At 33.2% G+C, this 12,479-nt stretch overlaps 1 protein-coding gene across 1 annotated transcript in view; it reads right to left on the bottom strand.

Annotated features, from left to right (window-relative positions):
* LOC114325940 (titin) overlaps positions 1–12,479 on the bottom strand; it is a 333,570-nt gene that overhangs the window by 239,689 nt on the left and 81,402 nt on the right. The window contains exons 4-5 of the mRNA XM_050647669.1: positions 10,610–10,741; positions 6,829–7,050 (exon numbers count right to left, since the gene is read on the bottom strand). Coding sequence (XP_050503626.1) covers positions 6,829–7,050; positions 10,610–10,741 — 354 coding nt within the window. The remainder of the gene's footprint in view (positions 1–6,828; positions 7,051–10,609; positions 10,742–12,479) is intronic.

Here is a 12,479-nt window from a genome sequence, read left to right as displayed (position 1 = left end):
GAGAAAGTGTACTTGAATTTTGAATTCGTTTATCACATTCCGTTAACTTTTCCTCCGTCTACAACCTTGCACTTAACCTTTACATTCTTGACTCATACTAAACTCGTTATATACTATAACAATTTTTTATGGTTTTATAATCACCTGTTTACGATCTTTGTTAATAAATCGTTTGTTAACTTAAGTTGTAATCTTGAGTTTATAAATTATCCGAGATTTGCATAGAAAAATTAGTTTTTAATGTTTGGGAATATGTATGTTCAAAAAGCATTGTTTTCAAAAGATTGTAACATTTTTTATGACTATAAATTCAAGGATTTTTAATTGATTTCAATTACTATTAACTTCTACATAATAGAGAGTTTAACAAAGGACATCTATCTTGATACCTACTATAAATCCACTTTAGAAGACATTTTTTGTACCTAGTTTCTCACGTAATCTTTTTCAACAATTTATAATTAATCATCAAAAACATCAGTTTTCCATTGCATAATACTGTTTTCATCTTAATGAAAGCGCTTCTGTCCATGTTCTGACGAATGCGTCGTTGTATTTCAAGGCTCCGGTTCCATTGTTAATTTAGCTAACATCCCAAGTACCTAATTGTATCTGGGTACTTTCATATAGTACATCCTTGTCATCCTCCTCTTCTTATTGGAATTTCTTTAGATTTTTGTTGGTCTACTCTAATTATGGCTCTCTGATATCGGTATTTGTAATAATTCCCACATCCTGATCATCTATTTTTGTATTTTGTAACATGTTTGCCAGCCTTCTGTGTTGTATTTTGTCGAAGACTTTCTCAGTCAGCCAGACATATGAATACGTTCGATAGCGTTCTATGAGTGTTTGTATAGTAAATAATGCCTCTCTAGTGTCAAATCCTTTTCTATATCCCAGTTTCCCTGTTATGCTATCGTCTAGTTTTTTAGAGACACGTTCATGGATAATTCGCAAGAAAACTTTTAAAATATGGTTCCTGGTTCACCAAACTGATCATTCTATATTCCTGATATTTCATTGCGTTGGGTTTTTTGGTAAGTAGTAGGTAGGTTGGTAGTAGTATCTACTATAACCACCTAGCGATTAACTAGCGTTAATCTGATCGTATTATACTTTTTCATTATTACTTAAAACCGATCAATTATAGATTTAAATTTGCAATTGATTAAAATTTTACATTTTAATTAACAAATAATTTTTAATTGTACCTATTCATGCATTATATTTGTGCATATAATGAGAGGGAGCAGGTACAGGATGCTGCAGTTAATGCTCAATGGAAAGATCGACGGAAAAAGAGGAATTGGCCGGAAGAAATATTCATGGCTCCGAAACCTTCGTCAATGGACTGGCTTATCAGCAGATCAACTATTATATGCCGCACAAGATCGAGAACGATATCGGCAAATTGTCATGGAAGCTACCCACGCCTAAAATTTGGGCACCGTACCAGTGGCGGCTCGTGAGTTTTACAATAGGGGAGGCTATAACTATAAGAAATCTAGACAAATTTGCACTAGCAAAAAAATGTAATTTAAGGCTCCATTCGTTTTTGACCATTTTTATTTACATTTCACCTTACGGGGCCCCTCACTGGTAATGATAATATTGTTTGAATTATTGATACTGAAAGAACTTTTTAAAAACAGGGTCAGATCTAAAATCAACGTCAGTATAAATTTAAATCAACGTCAGTTCAACATTTTTAAAAATCAGCAAAAAATGCAAGCATGTCCCCGCTCTTTTTTATTTATTTAAAAAATAAAAATCTACAAATATAAGAGAGTCTTTTCATTATTGCACTTGTAATCTGTCGGAATATTGATTGCACAACACCACTTAAAATACTTAACATTTAATTTCATTTTCTCCTGCTGTCGCATTTTCTGAGTCACTGTCACTATCAACAGTAAAATTATTCAACTTGAAAACGAGAATATAGAAAGGTGAAAACACAGAACACTTTCTTGATCAGAACCGCTAAAACATTATCGGTTTGAACGTAACGCTTAATTTAAAACAGTAACAAAGTAAAAATTAAATTAAAAGATAATTCTTGCCCGGAATTGCCCCACAAAAAGCCACAAGTCTTTTCAAGTGCAACTCCTTCACCTGGCGCGGCTGGATAAAAGCCGAACCCAGGATTTGTCATCTCTGATAGGCCAATGTCGGGCACTTCCAAAGGACATGTGAGGTTTCCTTATCCTCATCACATAGACAGCACCGTGGGCCATCCGCCAATCCAAGCACATGATGAAGGTGCTGCCGGAGTCTACAGTGGCCGGTGGGGCTACTGACCACCAGGGAGTATACAGGCAGAGTGGATGAGGCCCGTCTTGCCAGGGTGTCAGCCCATTTGTTCTCCTACACATATGTGTGTCCTGGTACCCATACTAAGTTAACCCTGTTGGTCAGAGACACATCACTTAATGCTCTCTTGCGCTCAAGAACCCAAAAATTGAATCAAGAATGAGGATGCTATCCTGTACCATAAAAAGCACAGAACAATACCCGATAGTCTGTTTTAAAATGTAACAATAACCCATCTGCCCATTCATTCCCAATCAGTATCCATAGCAGTTGAGATGATAGACTGTCATCAAGGCTTTTTGCTCTAGAATAAAAAAATAGAGGAGGTAAATCCATCAGAAGCTCAAGAGCCGCTGTGGGAGTGGTCCTCATGACTCCTGAGATGTCAACGTCTGCCAACCGCTGTAGGTGAGCCAACTGAAGAGAGTCTAGCCCGGGACCGCCAGATAATGGCCGCATACGTCAGTATAGGCTTTATCATAGATTGGTATGTCCAATGTAGAATTTTCGGCTACAGACCCAATTTGGCTCCGAAAGCTCTTGTGCACGCCCAGTAAGCTGCAGCGGCTTCTTCACCTTGGCGTCCAGTTCCAGTCTTCCTTTCATGTCAATTTAGATTACTGGATCACTCCTAGATACTTCACTGACTTGGAAATCAACAAAGCTTTATTATAGATGCTAGCTTAAGTGTTGAAAAGGCACCTTAAGGCCATCGGTGCATAATTCGCAAATATTTTACGGAAAACCCTACTTTTTCTGTCTTTACACGGCAAATTACGTGTAGTAAAATTCACACTGGTATGGATATGTAAACATTACTAGAATGTCATTCTACTTGACAATGTCATCATTAACTTTAAAGAGATGGCTTTTGAATGTTCTTGGATAACTGTTATTTGTATAATTGCAAATTATTAATTCAGTTAATAAATGTGATAATTTTTTCATTAACTATGTATTCAGTGATTGTAATAATTTATATGTACCTACAACAAAAACTAATACTCAATCGAGAAAAGAGGAAAAGTGTTAAAGTGATTTTTTAATAATATATTGTTACTATGGAACGCTTACAATTTTGAACATCTTTAACAACAAAATACTTGGATCACAGAATACTGATGTATTCTCTGATTGGATCTTCCATAAATAATAAACAACAAATAACTTTTTATTAAGTTCACGTCTTAAATCAATTATTTATCAAATACACTATCAATATTATTTAATCAACAACTCAAAATATTACCGATGCCATGTCAAATATTTAAAACTGTCACTGTCTTGTCATCATTTGACTACTTTGTCATCATTTGACACTATTTGACTCAGTGCGTTGTATGACAAAGATAGCGAATGTTCGATTTGGAAAATATCACCACGGACATGGTGTCCGTTCTTTTCGAATCCTGAAAAAACTAATAAATATTTTTTAAAAATTTAAACGCAGAATGAAAGACTAAATTATTATCGAGGACCGAAAGTCCCTTAGAATAAATAAAAATAATTTTTTTTTAATGAGAATTGAAATTAAAAATACTTAGTTTTCTCAGGATTCAAAAAAAATTAATCCCCATTTAAATAGCATTGCAGTCGAAAATACGTACCCATCCCCTTAAGAAATAACTGCATAGCGAATGGCTGTATAGAAAATCGCACATTTTATGCTTTTGTTTGCTTATACCATTGATCTAGTGATATTATACTTTTTTCGTTATTAGTTAAAACCGATCAACTCTTTGTATTTATACATATTTAAATTTGCAATTGATTAAAATTTTACATTTTAATTAACAAATAATATTTAATTGTACCTATTCATGCATTGAAAATAAATAAACTACTAAATTATTTACTACTACACCCCGGACAGCTCTGGCAGATGTTAATTCCAAAAATCCAATTTGCAACGAAAACACGGCCATGCATAAATGGCCATTTTGGATTATTCAGGCGATTTGTTTACAAAGACCCTTTCTCGTTTTTGGCAAAATGTATCTCTATTCTATATGACCGGGGACTATTGTTATTTGCATATTCGCAACTTTGTTTGAACAACTAAAATGAAATTTTAGTTGCAACGACATCGGATTTAACAGATTGCCACTTTTATCAAAATAATAATTAATAGTTGAAAGATTGATAAGTTTGTACACACTTGAATGAATAGAGGAAATAAAAAATGTAGTATATCAAAGTGTGTAAATAATTTATTTCTTTAGCTGAGCGCTTTCGACATAAATGTCATCATCGGAGCTAATGGTCAATTGTTAAAAAAGTACCGCTACAAAATTGAGGTGTTTTGCATTTGCATCTTGTGAAAATAAATTTTGGTTGGATATGCTATGTCCTCCGTACAACCCCAAACAGTAAAAACAGAAAAACGGCCACATTACACGTTACACAAACACAAAAAAACTTTTTTCATGGTATAGTTATCACCCATCCATTGTTGGCCTAGTATGCCAAGTTTTTTTGTGTTTGTGTAACGTGTAATGTGGCCGTTTTTCTGTTTTTACTGTTTGGGGTTGTACGGAGGACATAGCATATCCAACCAAAATTGCCACTTTTATCAAAATAATAATTAATAGTTGAAAGATTGATAAGTTTGTACACACTTGAATGAATAGAGGAAATAAAAAATGTAGTATATCAAAGTGTGTAAATAATTTATTTCTTTAGCTGAGCGCTTTCGACATAAATGTCATCATCGGAGCTAATGGTCAATTGTTAAAAAAGTACCGCTACAAAATTGAGGTGTTTTGCATTTGCATCTTGTGAAAATAAATTTTGGTTGGATATGCTATGTCCTCCGTACAACCCCAAACAGTAAAAACAGAAAAACGGCCACATTACACGTTACACAAACACAAAAAAACTTTTTTCATGGTATAGTTATCACCCATCCATTGTTGGCCTAGTATGCCAAGTTTTTTTGTGTTTGTGTAACGTGTAATGTGGCCGTTTTTCTGTTTTTACTGTTTGGGGTTGTACGGAGGACATAGCATATCCAACCAAAATTTATTTTCACAAGATGCAAATGTTAACACCTCAATTTTGTAGCGGTACTTTTTTAACAATTGACCATTAGCTCCGATGATGACATTTATGTCGAAAGCGCTCAGCTAAAGAAATAAATTATTTACACACTTTGATATACTACATTTTTTATTTCCTCTAAAATAATAATTGCTAGATAGGACGCAACAGTCTAGTAAAATTATACTAAACTTGCATTAATCTGGCTTAAAATATTTTGATCATACTATTTGGTCCGTAAGATTTTCTAAATTTTTCTATTAAGAGTAAACAGTAGCGCGTCATCAATATTTTTGTTTTTCGAAAGTTCTGCGGACTTTCAACAGTGAGGCAACAGTGCCTGTTACTGTCGAATCGGTAATTCGACACTGACAGTGACATTATACTATCAAAAACAATAATTTTTATCAAAAATGAATATCCATTTTCAATTTTAAGACTAATAAGTTTCGAAACCGGTAGAGGTGCTTGCTGCACTCTCTGATTGGACTAGAATATGATGCAGCTGTATTTTCGTTTTGCAAAGAAATTGAAAATGGTTATTCATTTTTGATTTACATGTTTACTTTGATTGGAGTACGAAGGGAACCATTCTCGTTGGAACTTTACCGCGCTGAGCAGATGGGACGTGAATTATAAATTGTAAAATTCCCTCATCTTCCTTAGTCTCAGCATCCGTTATGGCTTGCAAATTGTAGAAGCCTCGGAGGTATAACCAGAGAAGGTTCCCATTGTTTTCAGTCTGGTAGAGTAGCATTATGCTGTTTTATATGCCATTAGATTGAAAACTTAGTCCTTTTTCTAATAATTTTTATACTCAGGCGCGCTAAATGTTGCCGAGTCAGTCACGTTCGATTTCTTGTTATAGAAAATCGATTTTTAGTAGATCCAATGTGGCACAAAATCTAGGCATGGGATAAAAAAGTTTATTTGAAGAAAGTGTATTTTTTGTTCTTTTTAATGGCGGTACAGGCTCCTTTTTGCAATATTTTATTTAGTTATAGAGTAATTTCGACATACTAACATATTTCTCAAATTGGGCTCTGTACCGCTATTCTTTATTATATTACGAATGTGTGTGCCAAATATCTCGACAAAATATTCAAAACTACAGCCGCAATCTTGGACCGCGTTTGTTGCTACCTGTTGATCGCTACTGTTGCCTCTTAAGAGACATTTTTTTTGCATTTGCATTGAATTTTTGTACTTTAACCCAGGAAGTGAAGCCTAAAAACTATTTGAAAAATCAAAAAATTACTGGCAGCTATTTCTGGGGGAAGTCAATAGAAAAGGCATACCATCTCGTCTCTAAATTTTTAATGTTTTTCATTAACATTTAAGCAAAAAAGCGACTTTTTCCGTTATTTTCAATATTGTGAAAAAACTACACATTGTAGATGAAAACGTTTATACTAATAAAGTGAAACTAACGTAATGAAGCAAATAAGTAGTGGATAAATACAAAAAACTTACCGGCATCTGCAGGTGGAGTAGGCGTTTCTTCCCTTGCCAATCTCTCATCTTCTTCGAATTCGTCTCTGCTTTCTCGTTTTCGCAAGCTCTTCTCCATTTCGAGTGCTGCTTTTTCTTGGTGTTCCATGAATGGGTTAAATACACCTTCATCTCCTAAGAGATTGTTGTTTGGAGATGGTGAAAAAGCGTCCGAGAAGTTCTTTGCAATAGATTCTTTAGGCCCTGGAAAATAAATATAGTTTATAGTCTATTCTATAGTAAATGTATCTGGTACATTATCTCAGACTTTTCTATAAGTATCAGAGATACGAAGCGGGTTTTAAAAGTATGTAGTATTCAATCCGTAATAATAAAAGTTATTTATGTACCAAGTCAGTAAAGTTACTCTTTATCGAATAAGTCTGATATTATGAGCAGAGCGAGCGTAGCGAGCGAGGCGAATAACAGAAGAGTTCGATAAAGAGTCTTTACAGACGTGGTGCATACAAAATTTTATCGTCAACAATTTGATATTGGTTTTAACACTAAGTACACGAACACAGTGGAACCGGTTTCCGCTGACGATCAATCCGCGCGGACCCGCTTTTATACGTTTTCGAAATGAATGCACGTTTTTAAATGTACACGTACATAGTTAAAGCAGGTTGGCGCGGGCAAACCGCTTTAACCCGCCTTATCGCTTTTACTCGAATAAGAAATTAGTTTATTTCCGCTTTTTATCGCGCGGGTTTAATGTTTGTACAATGAATAAGGATGCATTAATTGCTGCCGCTTTTGAAAGACCCTCTATTTGGGACACGAGGGAGAACGATATTCCACTTTCTTTCATTATCTTATTTTAAGTTTTGAAATAGATGTATACCAACTTTTTTTCTGTTCAGTTTAATCAAAACGGAATCCAAAGCAATCATATCGTCATCAGAAGACGAAATTTTGCTATAAGTTATAGACGCAACTGATAAATTTGAACCATTTTTCTCGCCTTTACCCGTCTTCACTGTGTTACCATTCACGGGCACGACAACCGCTCAGATTCGCGCTGTTTGCCCGTAAGCGGAAACCGCTTCCACTATGTTTGTCCTCTTACTTAAATTTACAATTTAAGAATTTTTAAATTTTAGACGTAATAAAAATTTTATGGCAGTGATGACAGATGACTTTTGCATGATGGACGCTTTCGATTTTTAATCGATAGTTATCAATATTGAATAATTACTAAATCGGTAAAGTTTTGATTTATTTTATATGAATATAATTAAAAAATACTACATAATTTCACTTTTTGACATAAATTGAATTAACAACGTCGTAAATTTTTTACAATATTTTTAATAAATAGTAAATAGTAATGTTGTTCTGAAGCTATTTTCTTGTGGCAATTTTATGATTAACTATTTATATGGGAAATAAGCCACAATTAAATTGAAAAAATAATTTTATTATTTAAATACTACTAAAATAAACAAAATTGTTGTTGCGAAGTAAAAAAATTCTTCTAATAATTTATTTAATCTGACTCATTTATATTGGCAATTCAGATGTATATTATCCTACATTTTAAAGTAGAAGACTTTAAAATGATATCGCCAATATTTATGAGTAAATAGTAAATAGTAAATAGTAAATAGTAAAGAGTAAAGAGTAAATATATATATATATAGTGGCTAAACACCCCTTTAGGGGTTACGCCGCTTACGCTCTCTAGATCTATGGTTAGAGGTAGATCAGTCCTCATGTTCGTTATTTAATTTTCTCGGTTATTTAAAAGAGTAAATAGTAAATAGTAAATAGTAAATAGTAAATAGTAAATAGTAAATAGTAAATAGTAAATAGTAAATAGTAAATAGTAAATAGTAAATAGTAAATAGTAAATAGTAAATAGTAAATAGTAAATAGTAAATAGTAAATAGTAAATAGTAAATAGTAAATAGTAAATAGTAAATAGTAAATAGTAAATAGTAAATAGTAAATAGTAAATAAATTGTAAGTTATTTCAAATAAACAATCGATTACTGCCATCGACCACTTACATTCAATCTCGATTAATCGCGGCAGGTAAAGTAAAATTCTTCTTTGAGTACAATAAAGTGTTACTTTACTGCCGCAAATGAGGGCAAATGAGTACAATAATACAATACAATTATAGAAGTTTTCAGTTACTTTCGGCCCTCGGTAATATCGTAATCTTTCATTCTGCGTTTAAATTTTTTTAAAATACTTATTGGTTTCCTCAGGATTCGAAAAAATGAATCCCATTTAAATAGCATTGAAGCCGAAAGCATGTACCGATCCCCTTAAGGTTCATTTTCATTTTCACTACATACCAATAGATGTATAGTAAAAACAAACAATTGATTTGTGATTGGTAACATTAATTTCTACACTTTTTTCTATAAGTTTTCTGTCAATTTCTGCAAAATTATTCGGATTATGGTTAGTGTGACCAACTCCAATTCAGTCGAATTCGGGACAAGGCTGAAAAAAATATCTGAAATCCGTTACTTTTCAAGCGAAAATCGGGCCATTTTATCGGGCCGGGTGTATTGTGTATAATATGTTACATTTTAAGTTGATTATTCAGTTGGAGTTAACTACTCGTATTCATAGTTCAAGTCAACTCAAACGGCTGGTTTTAGTAAAAGTTGATTATAAATATTATAAAATAAAGGTTTTTATTCAACGTTTACTAGTAAACATACGCGCCCCCCTTAGCTTTTCGGGAAAGAAGAAAAAATTAAATTTTTATTGCATATACATATATAGACAAACGTATTTTTTTGTGAAAAAATATGTTTGCCCCCCCACTAAAAATTTTTATATGGGCGCTCTTGCTAGTAAATGTAGACTTTAACTAGAAAAAGTATACTCTTCCCAATGCCATTTAGTAAGAATTGATTCTAGTAATCTACATTTACTGAATCGATCCAAGAATAGTCAACTCAAACTAGTAAACTCAAACTTTACTAACACGGGTTAGGAAAAGTCGACTCCAACTAGTAAAAGTTGAATTAAATTTTTCAAATCAACTCTTACTACTCGTTTTAGTTGGAGTTGACTCGAACTAGGAATAGTCTCTGAGAATGAACTGTTATATCTACTGTTGATACACGGAGGTGGGGTGGGGGGTTACTTTAAAATCTTAAATAGGAGCCCCCATTTTTTATTGCAGATTTGGATTCCTTACGAAAAAATAAGTAACTTTTATTCTAAACATTTTTTCGAATTATGCATAGATGGCGTTATAATCGGAAAAAACGATTGTTGGAAATGGAAAATTATATATAGGTCTCCAAAGCGCTCGAGTGACTGCACATTTAGCATATTTTGCTCCCCTACCATTAGAAGTATGTTACTATGTACTGATGTTACGTGATGGAATTGAATGCAGCCTAAAGTGGTAATATAGTTGAGGCAATGAAGCAGTAAAAAGCCCAAAACCTACCAACTTTTTGCAGTTGGATCTGCAAACTAGGATTAAATCTCAATGAAATAGCTTTATGAAATTTTGTAAAAGTTAATGTGATGTTAAAATTAAAATTGTCTTATTGAACAAGAAAAATGCATTTTCCCCAGTGCATTTCGAAGTGGTGGAAAATAATAAATTTTTAATTCAGGAATAATTGACGGAAATGAGTTCAATATTAGTATGGTCTACTACTCCAGGATTTTTGGGGTCGCTGAATACGTATATCATGACCGCGATAGTCTCCGAGGCATGTGGTGTCGTCTTGAGTTTATGGAAACTTTTGTCCAGCAGTCTATATTATTTTATTTAGCTTACCTGGTGATAAAAGATCGTCTAAAGCATCAACATCTGTTTCAGGTCCGAAATCCTCGTCATCAAAATCTGAGGCCGATCGTTTTCCATTTGACTTTTCGGTTGAAAAGAAGTCAGAAGTTTGTAAGTCGGTACCTAAAAAATACAGAAATATACTTCATTGAAACTAAAAATACACTATATTAAATGTATGTACATTTAAGTACTTCAAGAAGACCGTTGTCAATGTATCTGTAGAGTAGATGAATGATAAAATCTGTAGAGTAGATGGCTAGGACAAATAATCCCCGTACAAATAATCCCGGATAAAAAATCCCCACAAATTATCCCTGGACAAAAAATCCCAGGACAAAAAATCCCCGGACAAATAATCCCCGGACAAAAAATCCCCACAAAAAATCCCGGACAAATAATCCCCACAAATTTTTTTGGACAAAATATCCCCACAAAATTTCCCGGACAAAAAATCCCCAAGAAATAGTTGCTGCCGAATAGTTCTCTTAAAGTTTTCCCGAAATTTTAACAAATTTCGAATTCCAATTCCATGCTGAACTTCAAATTTTACATGGCAGAATTGTGTGAGTTTGGGTGTTTGGGTGTTTCAATAAAAAAAGTCAACAACGTTTTTTTTCCAAAAATCCGCCATTTTTTATTTAAAAGCGACATAAAAAATGGTTATTTACCTAACAACTTGAAAAAACGGTCATTTCCCTATCCAACGATATAAATTTTTTTAACATCGGTGGTCATATGACTGAGCACTTAATTTTTAAAATGAGAGATGCAATGTGGAAATCAAATAACATAATATGTATCAATTTGCTTAGTTATGTTATTTAGGTATGTGATATCCACGTTGCACCTCTCATTTTAAAAATTAATTACTCAGTGATTTAACAACCGATTTTGAAAAACTTTATACCGCTGGATAGGTGAATGACCTATCTTTCAATTTTCAAAAAAATATACAGGGTGTTCCATTAAAAAAAAGTCAACAACGTCTTTTTCAAAAATCCGCCATTTTTCTTTTCGTATTTGAAAGCGATATAAACAATTCAGTCCATTCAGACAAAACTTTTACTAAAACAAAACATTTCAGCGAAAACCGCATATTTCTATCTTGAGCCGTTTAGAAGTTATAGACAGTTAAGGGGGAAAATATAAGTGGACACCCGGTATAAAAAAATAGTAAAAAAAGGCAAAAAATCAAAATTTCATTATAAAGAACTACGTAACAATATATTTAATCAAATAATGGTACAATAGTCAGTTATTATTTATAGCTAATGCAACATACGGCGTAGCATAACAAGCGCATTTGAAATTCAAGCAACGAAGGAGCGAGACAAAAGATAAAGGATAAAGGATAAATGAACATTTTCAAAGGAACAGGTAATTTAACATTTTAAAGGTAAACGAATCAAACAAAGGAGCAACTGAAGAAGATAATATAAAACATAGACTAGGACAAACAAGAGACTGCATATGAAAATTTTGAAAATTAACCCGGTATTGTTGGACAAGAACATCAGTATAAAAACAAGAAGAAAAATATATCACACCATGACAAGAAGTGTCCTGACTTATGGGTGTGAAAATTGTATAATAAATAAGAAAACCAAAAACAAAATAAGAGCAACAGAGATGGAATTTCTAAGGGAAAGCTGTGAGTACCAGCTAAAGCTAAAAGCAACGAAAAGAGATCGAATAAATAACAAAGAGATTAAGAAAAGAATGGAAATGAACTCAAGATATAATAGACTACATAGAACAGAAGGAATTAACCTGGTACGGACAAGAAGAAAAGCAGACAAAAAACGTTGGATCAACAGAATAATAGAGTAGAGCCCGATAGGAAGAAGAAAGAAAGGCA

The sequence above is a fragment of the Diabrotica virgifera genome, chromosome 3, assembly GCF_917563875.1.
Source record: "Diabrotica virgifera virgifera chromosome 3, PGI_DIABVI_V3a".
NCBI classification, from domain to species: Eukaryota; Metazoa; Arthropoda; class Insecta; order Coleoptera; family Chrysomelidae; genus Diabrotica; species Diabrotica virgifera.
This window is presented reverse-complemented; position numbering and strand designations above follow the sequence as displayed.